Source organism: Temnothorax americanus, unplaced genomic scaffold, assembly GCF_048541705.1.
Source record: "Temnothorax americanus isolate GAGA-0224 unplaced genomic scaffold, ASM4854170v1 Scaffold90, whole genome shotgun sequence".
In the NCBI taxonomy this organism is placed as follows: Eukaryota; Metazoa; Arthropoda; class Insecta; order Hymenoptera; family Formicidae; genus Temnothorax; species Temnothorax americanus.
This window is the reverse complement of record NW_027509813.1, coordinates 139,607-160,172: the sequence shown is the minus strand read 5'-3', so window position 1 is coordinate 160,172 and position 20,566 is coordinate 139,607. Positions and strand designations below refer to the sequence as shown.

The window sequence follows — 20,566 nt, the reverse complement described above, 5'->3', positions numbered from 1 at the left end:
GCACCAAATGTCCCGATAGATATTTATAGGGCGGTTGAAACGTCGCGTCGAGCGGCGCGGCGCGTTTACGAAAGACGTACGTTATACGTTCTCGAACAGGAAACGCTATGAGAGAAGTTCAACGCTGCAACGTATTAATTTTCGGGAAAAAAAATGTTACATTTTTATTGTTGGAATTTAAATTTTAAAACAAACAATTTTGATCTTACAAGAACTTACTCTGGCTGTAATTTGAATAAATCTTGAAAGAAAGAAATCTTATTCCTCTTACATTCGTATAAGACGATATAAAGGAAATAATTCCGATAAAATTTTCGATATTTCCCATTAAAATATCGAACATCGCCTCTCTCAAAAATCACGCAAATTAAACGTGAAGAATTTTTATTTATACCTGCGCGCGATGCATGTCTGGCGATGCCTTAATTCCCGCGATTACTTCAGCAATTATTTGTCACCACCGGACAAAGTATCGCCCGCGATAATATGTCATAAATATTTCTACGCGCCGCCGTTAAGCGATATTGCCAGTGCGCGACGTAGGAGTTACTTTCCCTCGCTTTCGTCGATTTCATAACGCCGCGCGGAACCGCTGGCCGTCTTTATTTAATCGCACGCCGCGTACGATCGCTATTATCGCGTTGAATAATTGGCGGTGCAATGTGCACGCGCGGGACAAAGGCGGAGAAAGAGAGAAAAAAAAGAAAGAGAGAAAAAGAGAGAAGCGGCGAGACGACGGTGGGCGTCCGGCCGCGCACGCGCGCGCGCGCGCGTTGGCCGTTTTCGTCGTTCGCATTCCGGACCATCCATCGTGCGATCGTAGCCGCGCGGATTCGCTCGCGACGCGACGCGGCGAGAAGAGAAGGTCGAACATCCGACTGGGCTAACTGTAAAATGGCGGTTCCGCTACTCCGGCATGCAAAAAGACACCGTCCCGGTGTCTCGGCAGGCCTCAACACCAAGGTGATCGCACGGCCTTGTGTCACGTGTGCGTCCATTTAGTGTCGCCGTTTATGTAGGGTACGTAGGGTATACGTACGCGGGAGAGTATATCGGTATACGCGACACGGACGCGGACGCGCGACGATAGACGCGCGGCAGGTCGCGCGTGCTCGCGGGACGATCGGGTACCTCCTCACGTGCGGCATTCCTCTGATCCTCTCATTCCGCCTCCCTTATCCCTCGCGCCTTGCGATCCTCCGAACTCCCGGGAGAGCCGTTTTAGAAAGGATCGCGCGCGCGCCTCGAGGCGGCCACGGGGTGTCCGAGAATGTCAGAGAAGCAGATACGTATGTTTATCCTCGCAAAGTTTTAAATTTTCCTTCTACTCCTCACTTTTATTAAGAAAGCGGAGTAATAATTTCCTCGAGGTACAAGCCGTTGAACTGATTGTGGGCCAGGCCCCGAATTCCCAGACGCGCGTTTCGGAGAACGACGGACGGGAACCATGCGCGCGCGATCGCGGCGAAGCGAGACACCCGTTAGACCCCGCGTTCTTACGCGAGGCCTAGTTTTAGCCTCCCACCCACGACAGCCACCGACGAGAGCAGATTCCAGAAGAGAACACGTACACCGTGGCCGACTCTATCATATTCTCGCACTATCGCTACGATCGCTCGGCGCTGTGTACAGCGCAAAATATTTATCCAATTAAGGCAAAGGAGAAAGACAAAACTGCTTTTATCTAATTGTACGTGCGAAAACGTGTAACGAATTAATTTTTTTTATACCGTATAAATTATAAATTAATTAATTTCACTACCACTACTGTTGTTGCGCACAGCCTCGGGATTTTACGAGGGAAGGCAACAAATTTAAAACATGCATATCCGATAATGTATAATATATGCATATATATATGTGACATATGTGGACAGCGAAATCCATTACATTTGTACCCGTTAGTAACAGTAAAACGATAAAAACCGTTATTCACTCTTACTTGCGATCATTGGGTACGATCCGATCATACGTCCACCGTCCGTTGCTTTCGCAACGCGAAGAATGTACGGGGTGGCCGGAGACGCCCGGCGCGGCCGATTTTCCGATCCTCGCTTACCGAAATTCATAACAGCGAGGCCGTTCTCAAATCGACCTGGATCGGATCGAGTATCCTGAGCCCCGGGAGCTCGGGATGTGTCTTAATGCCGCGCGAGAAAGGCACGGAGAAAGTGCACCTACTGCGCTCGATCGCTCCGCGATTTAGAAATCGTGCGAGAGCGGACTTGGAGCGATTTCAACGTCGCGCGGATCGCGCGCGTTATGGCGTGCGCGATCGCTAAACGAGAAGGAAAGAAAGAACGAAAAAAAATTTAGGAAAGAGGGATCGAGCGAAGGAACGAGCGGAAGTGACATCTCGTTCGTTTCGACTCGGCTGTATACGGGGAGATGCCCAAGCGTGCCGAAGGACATCGCGCGCGCATCCGTCTTTTGGATGGGAAAAATCATTTGCGATGGATATCTCGCCGGGCTTACAGTTACGCGGCGCAGATATTACGAACGTAACGGGTTTCGACAATTCATTGAACCTTATTTCGATCAAAAAATTACGTTGGTGAAGTTTCGTCCTTTTAAATAGTTGCACAAATAAGAGATTTAATGATAAATTCACAGGCTTAGACATAAAATAAAGTATAAAATAAAATAAGAGAAGAAAAATTGCTTAATGTTGCAAATTAGTGAATTTGCAATAAAAAATTATTTTGATCCAAAAAATATTCATTCCTTATTTACGAAATATAATACACATATTTATTTAGAATTATAGATATTTTTATTTAAATAAAATGAATATATTTGATTAAATTAAAAAAAAATTTTTTTAAGTGAATGTATATTTACTTTGTTAAAAAATTTTTTTTCTATATAGAAAAATGTACTGTAATTGTGTATTTCATTTTGGAACACTTGTCGAAAGGTAATCTCCGAGTGCGTTATCTCCGTTGTAGGAGTCGTTCGCTTTTATTATCTTTGGAACGATAAAATTTTTATAGGAATATTTTTTTCTACGTTTACAGCAATGTCATGAGTGAATAGCATAAAAAATGCGATTTGCCCCACGGTCGACAGATAGGACTCGCGCAATGTAACTTCTCGTCGCACGATTTATCGTGCGCTACATTTTTTAAATTTTAAAAACAAAAGATGAGATTTTTTATTCTTCTCTGTTTTTTATCTTTCTTATTTTTCTAAATTGAGGCGAATCTTGCAACGCGCGCGCAGTATTGCAATAAAGAGAAACGAAAAATGAAAACGCTCACGCACGTATGTATATACACGCGTACAATCGCGCACACGGCATGGCACGGGGAGAGACGGAAAGTCGCTAGCCATTTCTTCACTATTAATTATATTCCCTGCCAAGGCAAAGTCTTTTTACGGCGTTACATTCCAGACAGCCGCAACCGTTGCACTTTTCCTGCGTCTCGATGTCGCTTTTACAAAACTAAACGAAATAAAACCGACTTGCCGAGCGATTGTAAAAAAAAAGAGGAAATAACGCGGAAGAATTTCGCGTTATTGTCGTTGCGATCAGCAACAATTAACGCGACAGGGAAATTTATTCTGTAAGATCTTTTCGATGATTTCTCTTTTATTTCGGCGAACAGTACCTACGATATTTCATACTGAAAACTGAAATAGATAGTTTTATCAAAATGTACTGAGATATTTTTTTTTCTTTTTCCAAAGTTCTAAGATTGAATTTATTAATTGTACTTTGAATAAATACCGCGAGGATCCGCGAAATCGTTCGTGGACTTTCCGGACGATTTTTCTGAATCGGAGCGAGAAAAATTGGCATCGCGGCAGCAAACGCGTGCACGTGTGCACACCGGCACCGTTCTCCGTTCGCTCGCCTTTACATCCGCGTTTGCGTGACCTTTCGCGTGAGCGTGCGAGCCGGGGAAAAATTCCTGCGGACCGGAATATGTAAGTAGTCCAATTAACTCGCAGCGGGCTGTATTTCTCCGGGCAGCGGGGCAGAGAGAGACCACGAGCATACGTCAAAGTAACACGGGCAATTTCTTTGATAACCAAGTACCCGCTGCCATGTTAACGCGCCATAATTGTTCGCGATCCGCGTAGAAGCGAAATAAGGAATCGAGCCGGGCGTGGGCGAGAGATATTGACCATTTACCAATTTTTTGCTCACACGTTACTTGGAAAGCCCTCCCCTTGCCGCGTTCGTGGGTGATTTTAACGCGCGTTCACATCGCCCGTCCGATCGTCGCCGCGAGATCGAGACGAATCGAACGGAGCGAATTCAGCTGGTGCGCCTATCGTTCTTCGGGGGTTCGTCGTTCGTCTTTCAACGACATTCCCGCGCCAGAATCCGGGTGAAAGGAGCATTTTCATTCTGACGCGCCGCGCAACACGTTGAAAATCTCCGCCGCGCCGCCGCGCCGCCGCCGATGCGGCCGGCGCGATGCCGATTATTCTCACGAACGATAAAGTCCCCAGACACCCGGAGTGCTTCAAAGTCGATGACGACCGATTTTTCACGCTGATCATCACCGTAGGTTGACTGAAAGATTGGGATAAATTAGTTAAAAGAATTAACGTGGACTCTTTCTTTTTCTCACGTCGCGTCGGGTCAAAGTAGCCCGCGTTAAAGGACCCACACGTAATCCTCTCGCTCGCTTGCGCGGATATACAAGATAAAATTTATTAAATGAAAGGAGAACCTGCAATTTCCTTCCTTTCTTTTCCCCTCGTTTATACCTCCCACCGCAGACTTCGACCTGGATCGTTTGAGAGAAATTGTGCCCACGGCGAGGGCGGATTCCTGTCCCGACTTAATGGGACTTTTATTTTTTGCTTTTTTGACCCGTCGCGTCGCACGTCGCTGATCGATCGGGCGATAATTTAAGGCGGCATACCGAGCGTCCGTGACAAGCATACGCGACGTATTGATCCGGAGACAAGTTGCTCTTTTTAATTTTAAAGCAGCGGCAACGAATGCCGCTGCTTTATTGTTTTCTTTAATTCACGAACACGCGCGTTTATTGAATTGTGAAATATCGTCGAGTTATGTAGTAATCCTTAGGAAGAAACGTGATTTTTTTGATCGCCTGAGATAACATTGATTTGATGGATTATCGCAATTTTTCTTTTTTTCAATTATATTGCACGGAGTAATTAGAAAAAATTATGTAAAATTTTGATTTTAATCCTAAAACTTTTTTATGTGAATACGGATAAAAAGGCGATTGATTATTTTGATAAGAAAATTATTTAGTAAATCTGATTTAAGAAGCCTCACGGGGATTATTACGGTTCTCGGATTGAGTGAAAGTGACGGAAGTGAGCAGCTCACCCAATTACCGTTGATCTCACTCAATGAAAATAAGAGATTATTCGCGTGAGCGGGCTCGACACAAAATGTTTAGGTGAAAAGGTGAGAAAAGACTGTTCCGTATACATAATCGCGGAAAACATTGAATAATAACGTGAAAAATAACTTTCAAATTAAAAGAAACGATATAAACACGAACCACAAAAATCATGTCGTAGGCCATTTAGATGATATCGCACGATAATCTTTATATTAGCAATTCTCATCACGAAGCATGGCATTATAAATCTAAAAGGTGACGAAATTAAACTGCGTAAAATTTTAGACTGTGATCAGTGTCATAATTAAAGTTTAAGGACGTGACGAGTAGATCGCGATGTAACAGATCTTGTCTCAAGCAAATGTGCATATCTGTATTTACGTGTATGTATGCAGAAATAATGAGTCTTTCGCACATTATATACTTTTGAAACGTTTTGCGAAACATGAAAAATTGAAATTAAAATTTCTTTGCTGAGAAGTCGAGTTAATATTTTTTTTTATTAAAACGCAATCTAGAATTATTACTTTGCTCTTACGACAACAAAATGCCTTTAACACTCAAAAAAGAGGTACTTGTTTAAAATAGCAAAGAACTTATAAACCTAAGCAATAAGAATAAAGTGATAAACTAAAAGACGAGAGAAAAATGCGCGGTTTCGTGAAAATGTGAAATCACTAAGCTGGAAGTGCCTAGTGATCTCGCAGTTTTTCACTCGACACTTCTGTAATCGGGTGAACAAAGTCACGTGAGATGAGAATGTGAAAAGTGAGTGAGCTCACCCAAAAACCGTAATAGGCCCCCTGAAGGACGTATATTTTTAAACATTACTTGATTAATGGTGCCATAAATATTAATAATTAAGACAGTATATTATGCCTTGGGAAATAATTAATGAAACCGATCATTTCGAAATGGAAAGTCTCGATAGTTCCTTAAGACTTTTATCGTGGATGAGACGTATACACAATGCGTGCGAAGTGTAACGAAGAAACGCTGAAACCGGTTTTTCACGACCGGGATCAAGTCAAATAAGATCGAACACAATCTTTCTCTGTCCTTTTAAGGATTCTTCAATTACTAAGGAGACATCGATCATGAAATATTGCCAATATGACTGACAATATAAACGTTCTTGTTAAGAGATTACGATTTCAGAGACTATAACTTTTTCATATAAATGCATGTATCAAAAAGAAATAGAGCTATCGTCATTATAATCAGGATATTGTCAGTATTCGACGTCAGTGTTTGACAATATCCTGGTTATAATGATATTCTTCACTGTCAAAATGTAAATCACGAGTATTCTTTATATAGTTGCGTGTTCCGAGACACACAAGGTGAAGGGAAGGAAGCTATAAAGATCGAAAAAGATTGTGTTGTTGTATTGTCTATTTACGTCAGATGAAATATGTGTGCAGTTTTGAAAAACAAACACGCACACGTACACACAGCATTAGTTAAGAATAAATGTCTTAGAATGTAATGTGAAAAGTGGACGTAGATATAACGTTCCATGCCGGGTATATTTCAAATCGATCCTTGTTACTGAAATTAACGAGACATTAATGGCTTTCGCGCTGGAAGCTATATAAAAGCTGCTGCTACTCGAGCGGAGATTCCCACAGGTCAAAGTATATATACGTCGATCGTATTTGGAAGGAACTTTCTTTTGACGGAACTTTCGTTCGTGACTCAAGTTATCGACTATATTAAATATTTAAATTTGCGAAAGACGGCACTCGTCTCGGCGTGCATATTTTCTGAAGTATTGTATGCAAATACTTCTCGCGTTGCAAGAAACGGCGTTTATATGCGTGTGCACTTCGCTTTAGTTCTAGCAGGTGTAAGTTAAAGTAAGTCGGTAGCTTTATCCGGGCCGAACATTGTTCCGAGACATTGCGACGAGAATGCGATGAGGCGCGCGCTCTTGTGCCGCGACGCCAGCATGCTAGAAAAGAAGGTGTGTATCAATGTGTTTTCAGTTAAATTCTTACCGAGTCAAGAGAGCATCGAGTCTCTTGACATCGCGGTGCGTTTACTTTCGATGTGCATTCGATATCGTCCGAGTGGTCAAGTAACATCGAGAGATTCGAGGGAACCCTATTGTTTCACGGTAAATCTAAAGAATATGAGTCAAACTGCTAGCGTTAAGTCGAGCAAGGGCCCAGGCAGTACGCATGTCCAAAATTGGGACGTAAGACCTCTTAAAGACATCTTTAAGACGTTTTACGTCCCGCCGATTTTGAACATGATGCTGTCTGGGAAGTTTAGAGAACCGCCCCTAACAGCAATAATTATCCTGTATATCTATAGAATATAGTAATAAGGATGTACTTAATATACTGAGAACATCCTTATAATATCTTACACTTTGTGATATCCTCTGAACAATCTCAGAATATATCTCATTTGCTGTTAGGGGTATTACTTCTTCGCTGTAACTAAAGAGAAAAAGTAAGCCTTTCAAAGATAATCTCAATGAGTTCCCTCTGTCTCTAGAGACTAACTCAAATCAGTCGATTTACTGAAAGTTACGTGAAAAATTTGTGTTAGCACGAGAGTGACAATAAAACAATGGAGGTGTCATGAGAAGCATATCTCGACGACGCCGATGTTATGAAATATACATACATATATGCACCGGCAAACATAGAGTCGCGTTATCGCGTGTTATTATCTACTTTATCTATTCCGTGCTTGACATATATTAGCGTGATCCGCCGGCGCGGCGAAATATCAATTTGGTTAAACGGTATTTCAGACAAACGTTATCTCATCCATTCGATATCACGTGTTACGTCACGAAGATCCACGGTGCGCGTTCGCGTGTCACGGGTGTTTCTGCAAACGACATCATCGTTACAAGCGTAATCGTCCGGTTCATCATTCGCTCGCTCGCTCGCTCGCTCGTTCGTTCGTTCGTTCGTTCGTTCGTTCGTTCGTTCGTTCGCTCGCTCGCTCGCTCGCTCGTTCGTTCGTTCGTTCGTTCGTTCGTTCGTTCGTTCGTTCGTTCGTTCGTTCTGACGTAAGAACGCATTGTTCTCACCTCGGCGTAACTCAAACTAAACGTAGAACGCACTCGTGCATTTTCCCTCGTTTGTCGGCCGGAGCGCGGCCTGCGCGGCGCGAAAGGCAGGGGAGAACGAGATTGAGCCCCGAGATGAGAGAAGGCGAAACGGAGACGGAGAGAAATAAGAAGAAGAAAAGGACGCCGCGATGCCCGGAGAGAAGGTGAAGGTGGCTCGGCCCCGTACAAATGTGGAAGAAGGTAGCGGTGTGGAAAAGGTGGGAGAGGGGCCTTGACCGATGCGTGATAATCGGCTCTGTGGACAACGAACGGACGGACGGGACGACGTTCGTGCAACGTTCTGACCGATTCAGCCGGGCAGGAATGCTCCTCCGCTATACCGTTATGTCGCGCGGAACGCCTCGGACCGGACGATCTATCGACGGCGATCTAGAAAGCAAGCGGGACGAAAGTGTTCCGGTTAGGAAGCGAAATCCTGATCGGATCCTCCGCCGCGCCCCGCTCCGCCGAGCACCCCGTCCTCGTCGACGACGTTCGCGGGAGCGTCGCTCGACGGAAACGCAGCAAGGCCTACAAGGCCTCTGATGTTCGCTCGATCCGTTTCTATTTTTTTTCTTTCTTTTTAACAATTGTCGTGCGCAACCAGCGTGGCGCGTTTTTGCAGCGTCGCGCAACGTACCGGCCGAGTTCGCGGCCGAGAGCTTCGTGGCTTTAAAGATAACAGTTTTTTTTTTTCAGATCGTCAGGAACCGGTTCGGAAGAGGAGCCACGAAACTCCGATAGGAGTTACTTACGGATTGCAGCGATATTAAGAATATACATATTTTTACGAGGTAAGACAGAAAAAATTGATTTACATGAAATACAATTATTAAATTAAATATAATTTGTATTTAACTTTTTCATATTTAACAATTATAAAAATAAAAATTGCCAGTTTATTTTTTAATCCATTTCCTTGATCGGTCACGAAATAATTCGAAAATATCGAGAAAAATCATCGTTCTTTTTTTTACTGCATATTTTTGTGATCAACTTTTAAATCACGGCACGGTTCAAAATAAAGCGTCTTGAAGTTTATTAAAAAATTCTGGAAAATATTTTCCTGTAAAGTTTAGCTTGTCTTTTAAAAAAATCTCTTATTTTCCGTTGTAATAATTAATCGAAAATCGTAAAGGCTTTGAAAAGGAAAATTGATTCCAAAATAGCTGAAGAATCTGCTGCCCGCGACACCTCATAGGTAATTATTACTTTTCAGAAGTGATAATTATAAATTACAACTGTCACGTACAAAAAAAGACGATAAAAAACGTTCGAAGAAAGAGATGCACGATACGTTTGGGTAGCCAACAATTTATTTATAGCGACGATAAGTGCGCAACAGGTTTCTACACATTTTGCGGAAGTCGCGCGATTACATAACGCCAAGTGTCACACTTCCTGGTAATGTAAAAAAAAGCAAATAGAAGGAAAAAAGAGAGAGAGAGAGAGAGAGAGAGAGAGAGAGAGAGAGAGAATGACAAACGCGCGCTATCTGAAAGGAAAAGTCTCCTAATGAAACCGGCGCCAGTTGCACGTGGCGCGCGATAAGGATTACGAGATCGGAATATATCCTTAATCCAAAAAAACTCAAAGGATCAAGACCGAGGAAGAAATTAGAGCGTAAAGGGGCAGCCGATGCGATGTCTCCAAACGTCAGCATACGCGACGTTCCCAAGGAAGGCTCTTTTTCTTCGGTTTTTCGGCCACAGGTAATCAGCCGGGCGCGTCCGGAGCGCATATTCGGAGCATATTCAGAGCGCGAGAGAGCAGGTGGAAGCGGTTCTGGAGCAGGAACTGGTTTGGTGGAAGCCACAAGGTGGTCCCCGCTGGTCGGTACCTCTCGGTGTACGCCGGCACGCCGCGGCCGCCGCTCTCGGAGTCGGTATACGCTGGCACGTTGTCGCACGAGTATATTCATGCCAGTGGCGGGAGTCCCCGAGGGAAGCCGGTGGGGCCTGCACGCTCACTTCGCCGACAAGTGATCGTTTACAGTTATAGTCAGTCCGCATTGGGCGCTCGGCCGGCCCTGACTGTATATCGGCATCACACGGTAGAGCCGCTGATAAAGTTTCAGCTCCTGACTTTTTCGGATACGCGCTTCGCCGAGGCCGTCCCTTCCTTTTCTCTCTCTCTTTCTCTCTCTCGCCCTTTTTCCTGGAGACGAGAGATCGCGATCGTGCCGAATAACAAGTGATTCCGGGAACCTTCTTTCCCTCCCTCCTTCCATCCTCTCTCTCGATCTTTGACGTTTTTCTCAAATTGCCTTATCGTCATCGAGGCGATAATCATCGTCGTCGACGTAAGAACGACATTGCTGGGACTTTTGAGTTTGAAATTGACAACGGCGATCGCGACGTTGACAGGGGCGTTATTGATAACCGCTCCGCGGGTCCGAGGAACGTACGATGATTTAGTGGCAAGATCAAGTGAGTGTCGTGTGAAAGGAAAAGTGTGCGGGACGTTCGGCGCGGTGAAAAGCGCGCCTAGTGCCAGACGCCACTAGTTTCAGTGAGCGCGCACTCGCCGCACTTACACGAGGCACTGATGGGGAATAATCGGCCGACGAGGTAAATACATTTTTGCCATTTTTACACTCGCGACACGAGCGAGCGAGCGTGCGAGCGAGCGAGCGAACACGTCCGCACTTTTACGCTGCTTTGGAATGCGGACCGCTCGCGCGATCCGGAACCGCAACGTCAATCTTTCGAACAACGTCGATCGTGGGGCCTCGTTCGCGAACTGTCAAGTGCTTTCTAATGCGCGCGTTAAGCCCCTTGCACAATGCCAGGCAACAGGCAATAGGAACAGGAAATAACCAGAAAATTGTTAATTACAACCTAAAAAATTCGAGTGCTATGATTGGTTGGCAACAGGCAATAGGCACAGAATTTTCAACGTGACGGAAACTTTGTGTCTATTGCCTGTGTTATTATTTATTCTGCATTTATACATGATTTCTTATTTCTATTCCCTGTTCCTATTGCCTGTTGCCTAGCATTGTGCAAGGGGCTTTAATATCTCTGTGTAAAAAAAAAAAGAAAAAAAACTAATATAAAAGGACTCGAAGCGCGATTTTTATCCCAGATAACACATTGTCCAAAATCGGGACATAAGACGTCTTAAAGACGTCTCAATGGCATCATTAAAACGTCATATGTCCCGATTTTGGACACTGTGTTATCTGGGATGGTTTTTCTCGCGATGCACGTGTTTTCTACCCTCCCGAAATGCGGATTTAAAAATAGTTTAGATAAGAACGAGACAAATTTGATTTAAATTATTCGAAAATAATCGTGCTCTTTCGACAGCGTTCGAGAATTCGATGATATTTTTTGGGCCCGAAGAAAACCCGAACGCTCGAATAGCTTACGTAGCGAGGCAGCGCGGCGCGGCGCGCGGCGTGGCGGATACGGTACTCCACCGTAAATCACAACGTAGCACGTCGAAGGTTATCGTTCGGCGTAAATTGTCGGAGATCGTTCGATCGTAACACAACGATGAGCGTCTTCCCGACAATGAATACCGCCTGATAATACGTCGCCGTGTCCGCCGAAATTTTCCAGAAAATTAAAACGCGAGACCGAACATTTCCTGCCGCTGTTTACGTCGCCCTTGACACTTTATCCGATAAGCGGGTACTTTTCTCTTCGCGCGTCAAGAGCACCGAGTATATCTGTACTGATAATGAAAGCAAATTAATACTCGATAATACGAATAAATGGCAATCAAAATGGCGTGCTGTTTTCGAACGCTCTCCAACAAAAACATTTCGATAAGAGCACTGGAACTTTTAATAGTTCCTCCATATATGTGTACTATATCTATAATAATACAAAAAGAATTGCCAACTATTAAAATTCTCAGAACTCTTATCTAAATGTTCATATAATTCTAAATAACATATATATATATATATATATATATATATATTATATAATATATAATATATAAAACTCTCACATATACATATATAACATATGTATGCATTATATGTGTATGTATTATAACTCATGGAATAGCGAGAACGTGTGGCAGAGAGAAGTAGCAATAGCGTTACGATAAGTTACTGCAGTAGCATTATCGATATCGGATACGACCGCGCGCTATTGAAAGATAGAGAAACGACTTTGTTATTATGCAGCGTAATTCTCGCGAAATTCACGTATCACCGAGTAAATGAAAAATTGTCCTGAAAATTGCGCCTCGCGTTCCGCGCGAAACGGCATTTCGTCACTTTCGGCGGATTGTAGGTCGATATATTGTCATGTTTGCTGGGCAATAATGCGCGCGTTAACACAATACAAGCGTGCGTTTACGAATCGAATGTGCGTGCTTGGGGCTGCAAATTTTCGACACCGACGCATCCGCTCGGCGATTAATTACAATCGCGTCAAGATACGATCCGAAAATACGAATAACGAATTCGTCGTGACTACGCGTCGTGAGAAACTTTGCATAAACTTATTTATATTTATTTGAGACGTGTGAAAGAGATATGTGTTAAAGTAAATGAAATAAACAAAATGTCGAAATGTAAGGAAATATATTGAGAATTTTGTAATTTTTATATTTTTGAGAAAATATTGATGCAGCATCACATTCCTATCCTTTTTTCAACGTATTTCGAAATGACGAACTTATATGAAAAATTCCGGCATTGCATGAATACGAATTTCTTCGTGAAGTACTCGGGAGACTCGAAAAAATCGAAAGCTAAAATGATTCCCGATACTATCGTGCATTATGCAACTCCGCTGTATTGCTCAATCTCCTAGGTAGCCCGGGCAGCGTCTGGCTGCGTTACTGTTCGTGCGTTTACGCGTCAAGGTTTGACGAAATCGTAATATCCATCAAGAGCAATCGCATGAGCGCTCGATAACGGGAGAAAGTGTATTATTGTGAGATCCGTGGAGCCGCGTCTCGCTTCCACCTCAAATCACCCCGATCTCGATTTGACAGCTGGATTGGCCTCAATCCGACATGTGCGTGCGCGCGCGCGCGCAGCCACGAGCGGGAATTCTTGGCATTGAAGAGAGCAAAGCAGGAAAAATGGGATACCCCGATTCGATTATCTTTACCCGCACGCGCACATGTTGACGTTTCTTACTTTCTCTCTCTTCTTTTCTTTTCCTATCTCGCCTCGCCTCGCGTTGACGGAGCTTCCAATTTTTTTTTTCTACAGAAACGGCAATCAGAGTCGTGACTTATAGTCTGGTAGTCGAGTATTTCAGAATCGTCGAACAAGACATTAGCGTCAGCCTCGGTAATGACGTTTAATCTTGATCGATGATTCTGAAACTTCCTCGCCATGAATCGTAACGTAAATCGTGTTGCGTTATATATGCGTCCTATAAGATGCGATTTACCACGAACATTACACATTATAATGATATACCACATTTCGTCGTATTTTTATCTAGCATATTTAGCAAGTATAAATCTTATAAAGCGTATAAAAAAATATATTTTTATCTTTTTCAAAAGCTTAGATAATATATCATTATTTTATCTTGCGTAAACCTATTTATATTTATAGCACACACTGTAGACGTGATATAACTAAATCCTCACACGTCGTGTTTTTCACAGATAGAGATTATATACAGTATTATATGTACAGTACTGTAAGCTCTTAATGTGTTAAAGATATTAATTTCTTTAGCTACTTGTCTTATCATTTATTACAAGCTTGTATTTACTTTCTTTCGTTCATGATCACGGAAAGGATAGGAAGAACCGGACGATGCTCGCGTGGGAAGGGCATTTCCTGCTTTTTTTCTACCGCACAGATTTTTTTGAAGATGAACGGTTTGTTACAGGGGGACCGAGCTGTGATTTCGATCAGTATAATGCGAAGCCTGGATAGGCTATCGGGTAGCGACCAAGACTGCGGTGATCGGGAAATGTACATCGACCTGGACGACGCCTCCGTCGACTCGCTTACCGGGAAACGTACTCGCCACCATGTCGCGGAGGTATATCATCTATTCTCTCTCCACTCTGTTGTTTCCCTTCTTTATCGCACTCAGCTGCGCGTTATCTCACCTGAGGCTCTTAAAGTTCCATTTACTCCGAATAAGAAAAAATACTCGACCCACATAAGTCACCATTATCATGCCGAATTGATAAGATTTAAGGTTTTTCCGGCACCGTGCACTTCTCGATTTGTATAAGCTCAACGCAATTTGCAATAGATAATAATTCGTGACGAGAGACACGAGTACGGTGTTTGGTGTGCGATGCGGTGTAAGCGAAATCAATTAGTTATACGATCGAATTCGATGAATAGATAACAAATCAGATCCAGAAATAAATCGTTAAATATAACAAATGACGTCTCATTACTATATAGCTATCCGAATTGAGTAAATAATCTTTTTTTATCAGTGTTGTGCAGCACCGAAGAAAATTGCTAACATTTTATCAGTCGGGTTTCATCGCTTAAACGCTTAAACGTTTACAATTAGACAAATACTCGCGAAGCGCGTTCTTGAAAGGAGAGACAAGAAGGTAAAACGAGACAAGAGTTAAATGAATTCCTTTATTGATGAAAATAGCATGGTAAGATCTTCTCATCTAGATTAGATTAGAAAATACCATTATGTAACACCGGTAACACGTTATCGCGTATTAATATAATCAACTTTGCTCGTGTCGATTATATTCGGATGTAGGCGCACTTATGGATATAATAAAACATCCTCTGTGAAATATACATTTGTAAGCTAATTCTTTCTTTTCTTATAAAAAGTAATTAAGAAAAATTAATAATATGTATTTCTTAACGTGTTGTTAAAATGAGACCGAAACAAAGAATTTGTATTGTAATAAGATATTTATATTATCGCGTCATACATAAAATATACATGAGATATTTACAAGCATTCTGTGTTTCTTGAATTGATTGAGGCGTCGCGATACCAATGCAATTTTCAAATGTAAATTGTTTCTTCCTGGGAAGTCCTGAAATGGAAATTCGCTCGTATATCTATCATCGTGCCGCGCTATGAAACCGCCGTGGCAAATATTTGACAAAGATCTGTCTATCCTTTTATGAACCGGACGAAAATAGGTGGGCGAGGAGAGCGATAGCAGCGGGAGCGAGAGGAGCCCGAAGCAGGCGAAGAGAAGAAATCGCGGTAGCGCGCCGCCGGCTACGAGGAGACGGAAAAGCGGAATTTCCGCTCGCGAGAGGAACTTGAGGAGGCTCGAGAGTAACGAGAGAGAGAGAATGAGAATGCACTCCCTCAACGACGCCTTTGAGGTAACAGTTTATTGCTTCCTCCAGGCAGCTTTCGCTTCATCGCGTCGATGAGCGCGACGAACTTTGCTAAAAACTTTCGAAGAACGAGAGACTTTCGTTACGGAACATTAAATTGCGAACAATAAGAGTGAAAATAATCAAGTACGATCGATCTCTATCCCATAAACACATTCACCTGTGAGATTGCTAACAATAAGTAACAAAAATAGTATACATTCAAAATAGAGAAAGTTCGGGTATTTTGAACCTAAGCCTTTTTTAATATAACTTGGAAACTATTAAAGATAGCTGAACTTTGTTTACGTCGAGTCGTAATGCCAAATGTTTGTTACAATGTGTTTCTAACCAATTTCGTTTATTTATAGTGAGTTTAATGTTATAGCAAAATTTTCCAAGGTAGATTTTTTGTCGGGAATATTAGAATTTGAATCGTGTCGGGCAAGGTGAACCACTTTATTTAATCTTGCAAAAAAAAATAATTTTTATTGTGTTTTAAAGTTAATAATAAAGAGATGTTAATAATAAAATAGTTTATAATTATTATTATATTATACATTTAATTTATATAGTAATTTATTACAAACTGCTATTTTTATAACATTGTCATATAAAAATGTTTGAAACTTATTAATGTAATAACATATACATATAATAATATATAAACTTTTTACTTATAAACTTTACTCATAAAATAAAAGGCATTTAAAAAAGGGAATTATCTCGACTTGTCCGATATCACTATTTTTACCTTTTCATCGTATAAAATAGAAAAATATACACCATATGACACTTGCTAAGTATATACCACACTAAAGTTCTATCTTAGTTATGCAACAAAAGGCAATTAAGAATCTGTTAAGTAGATTAATTGCAAAATAAAAATTTATATACTAACCTTACGCTGTATACGGTACACGCTAAATTTTCTATTTCAATTTATTATTTAACGACGAGTTGTGCCACGCTGCCGCTTTGTATGTTAGATTATGGGCCCGGCAGCTAGTAATTCCACTGCTATCCGCTAGATTATAACACTTAATATTTTAGATATCGCGGTGGTTCTATTTATAAGAATATTTCACCTTATTCGAACTTCCTCTACTTTAGCAAATAATTTTTTTATTAAATATAGTCGAAAAATATAATCTTTTTTTTACTAATGTTTTTTTGTAATATTTAAAGAAAGACTCGTTTACTTAATTTCATTATATTACGATTATCTTATTACCACGCGAAACGTTGTTGATCGACGTTGAACGTCATAAATGCAAACGCCAGCAAAATATGTGATAGAAAAATCAATTTGTGCGGAAGATAAATGGCGACAACTCGCAGCTGCAGCTCTATCCGATAAGCAATTCGTTTTATTGATAGGTTATACGTAGCATCGTTAAAAATGTATCAACTTTCGACTGTATATATTTGATTAGATTGCAATCCGGCGCCGTTATTTATCGCGCGAATGCGACTCGATATAGTAGATAGGCTTTCAATCTTCTCGTTGTAATTTTCAGCAATTACGCGAGGTAATACCACACGTAAAAATGGAGAGGAAGCTCAGCAAGATAGAAACGCTCACGTTGGCTAAAAATTATATAATGGCACTGACGAATGTCATATGCGAGATGCGCGGCGAAGAACAACCGTACACGTGAGTATCGTTCTATCTAGTATTCTTTCTTCAATCGCAGCGCAGCGTGAAATAATTTCTCGATACATCAGAATTAATTGAGAAATAAAGAAAAAAAAATAAATACTTTACGTGGATATAAAGTATTAACAATTATCGAAATGAGATGGAGAATAATAAACTTTTTTACGAAATTTTATTTTATATATTAAATATATTAGAATATGTGTGTGTGTGTGTGTGTGTGTGTGTGTGTGTGTGTGTGTGTGTATATATATAAAACTTAAATTCTTTGTTATTAATTATTATAAAATTACTATAAAATATACTATAAAAGTATTTCGTAAACTATTGATTTTGCAATATATTTTGCATGCATCATATTTCTCTCCTAAAACTGTGACTTCTTGAAACTTAAAATATCTTTTTTTTAAACAAACAATCATTGAGATATATAAAACGTGAAATTAAAACTGAATATAATTTGCCTACATATTTATTTAAAAAATGCTCTATTTTTCAGGTTTGTCGATGGCGAATGCGGTTCTAGCAGCGGCGACAGTACGGGCCAATTAGAATTAAGCGGGGGCGAACAACCTGACGATTCATCCCCCGCGTCGATTCACGAGACCAACAACAACAGTCTTCTCCACGAAGATCTAGAGCGCAGAATCTAAGAAAATTCTATTCTAAACGACAAACGTCGAGTACACGTGTACACATTCACACGACCACGTACGCACGCATACATATACACGCACAGACTCTGTGATAAACTATCATATTAGTGCCTTTCATAGGGACAGCAATCCGCGACGATTCCACTCATTATTCGCCATGGATCTTCGTAGATCGTCGTAAGTTTGCGAAAAATCCGCGCTGGAATAACAAAATGATGATTCCGCAGGGACGCAATAGAAGAAACGCGAGAATAAGCAAAAAGAAGGGGAAACGATTAGAAAGAGGCATGGAAGAAACAGAGAAGAGAAAGAGAAAAATAAGATAAACATAATGAAATAGAATATAACAGAGAGTGAATAATGAAGGAACAAGACAGAAAAAGAGAAAGATAAAGGAAAAGTACGCGTTTTTTGCATTATACGTAATACACTGGACGCGCGTTTTTCCGATCTAGCGTATAATTCTTCTCGAAGAGAGATTTCTCGATACAACCCGAGAATCGAGATGTCCTTAGAAGAAGTTTCATAGGAAGCCATTATATTTTTATGACTTAATTTCTCTCATGCTAGAGATATCTTAGCCAAACCCCTCGATCTAAGATTCCGTTAAAGCGACATTCTAAAATAGTTGAAGAATAACGTTTCATTACGTAGTTGAATTTATAAAGTTTAATTCGTTATTAAAACCGCTCAACTCTCCCTCCCTTTTGACTCAAGAACGAGCAACTCAAAATATGAAACAGGTAGCAAAAATTCTCTTGTTAGTCTATTTTCTTATATATTTAGGGCTGAAAGATAATGTACTTCTCCAAATATCTAAGTAATAACGTGCATGTTCAGATAGAACGTGAGTCTCGCTGTACATATAGAATATATCGAGAGAGAAAGAGACAGAGAGTGAGAGAAAGAGAACATATCCGCAAAAAATATTTATATCGTACGGCACATCGAGTGTACCGAAAATAACGGTTGTGCAAATAATTCACACATCGTGAGATGTGTCTTTCTATCGATCGTTAAATTTCTATTAATTTATTCTTTTATCAACATTGCCGACTTATTAGTTAGTGCAAGATATTATCATGCTAGTTACAACTACTATTACACTATTACTTTTATTCCTATTACTAATACTATTCTGTTACGATACTGCTCTATTATTATTATTATTTTGCAACCATCACTCCTACTATTATTCCTATTACTATAACTACTATGCAACTATTATTCCTATATAGTACCATTGTTACATGGTTATTAGAAATATTATATCTTTTAATATTTTATTTCGATTAATATTCTATTATTTTGAAATCTTTTAAATGATTATTATTATTACTGTTATTATTATTACATTATTACTATTATTGTTACTATATTAAATTAATAACACATTATTTTAATGTTTTATCCTAGTAATGTCATTTGTTGCAATATACCTATATGTTTCACTCACATTTCTCCGTCCGTGAATTATCTATAAAGACAAACATTTCGATGCATTTTTGCCAATTGGTATTAACCAACCGCAATAACTACATTTATAATCTTTTATCGATCATCAATTACCAATTATATTCTTAGCTGCTAGCTATACACATAAGTAATAATTGTTTGTTGGCCAATTAGCAATTACAAGCGTAATTAACAAATGTAAAATTAATTAAATTACATTTGATGATTACCAAAAGATATGCATTACAATTTTACCCATCTCTGCTTCAAAAATTGTTAGTTATGTAAATTAAATTTTGCATAAAGATGGAGAGGCATAACAGTGGTATGGTAGGACTGACTAAACAGACTAATCAAGCTAACGATTATGTTAAAATTTGTCAAGTGTAATACATTTGCAACAAATCAAGTGCAATTAATTTATTAGTTACGTAACTATCATAACATTCATGTAGATGCATAGTATTGTCAGTTAGATTAATTATTCAGTCGCGTAACTTTACGTCTCGAAGTCATAATTAAGTTTCATAAGAAAGTCCATTATCGCTATTATTAATAACAGTATCATCATCAATGCGCGCTATTATTATACCGTTGTTACTATCATTATCATTGTCACTGTCACTGTCACTGTCATTATGGTGGTAATTGCCACGGTCATTGCTTCACACACATTATTATTATGACATTATTACTGAGTAGCATTTTATTATGATTCATTACCGCATTTACACAATTCTCTGTATTTACTATTTATGCGCATGAATTATTTTTGTAGTTAACTAAAAATAACCAAGATTTAATTGTATTTCCCGCGATGTTTGTAGAAGCAGTCTTATTATCAAAAATTTATATGGCATAGATTTATTACATACAATATATTTTTCATGTAAATATTCGCGTTGTGTTTGAAAAATTTTATATAAGAATACAGGGTAATTAATTGTTTACTCATATATTATAACTTCTTTTTTAAATGCCTTAAATAGAAATTATTAAAGAGAAAAATGTTTTGTTTTAAGAGATTTATTATATTATAGTAAAAAAAACAATTCTATGTATATTCACCGCTTATTTTCTCGAAATTATCGAGACCGTTTTCCCATTTTTTTTTCTTTAAATAAA

The 20,566-nt window shown here is 40.1% G+C and overlaps 1 protein-coding gene across 1 annotated transcript; it reads left to right on the top strand.

Moving 5' to 3' along the window:
• The first annotated feature begins 10,374 nt into the window (after nucleotides 1–10,374).
• Nucleotides 10,375–19,394, top strand: LOC143908281 (class E basic helix-loop-helix protein 23). The gene is made up of 5 exons (XM_077425802.1): nucleotides 10,375–10,979; nucleotides 14,232–14,387; nucleotides 15,485–15,676; nucleotides 17,191–17,327; nucleotides 17,830–19,394. Exons 2-5 carry the CDS (start codon nucleotides 14,262–14,264, stop codon nucleotides 17,981–17,983), a joined length of 609 nt encoding a protein of 202 aa, XP_077281928.1. The 5' UTR covers nucleotides 10,375–10,979; nucleotides 14,232–14,261; the 3' UTR covers nucleotides 17,984–19,394.
• Nucleotides 19,395–20,566: the final 1,172 nt, after the last annotated feature.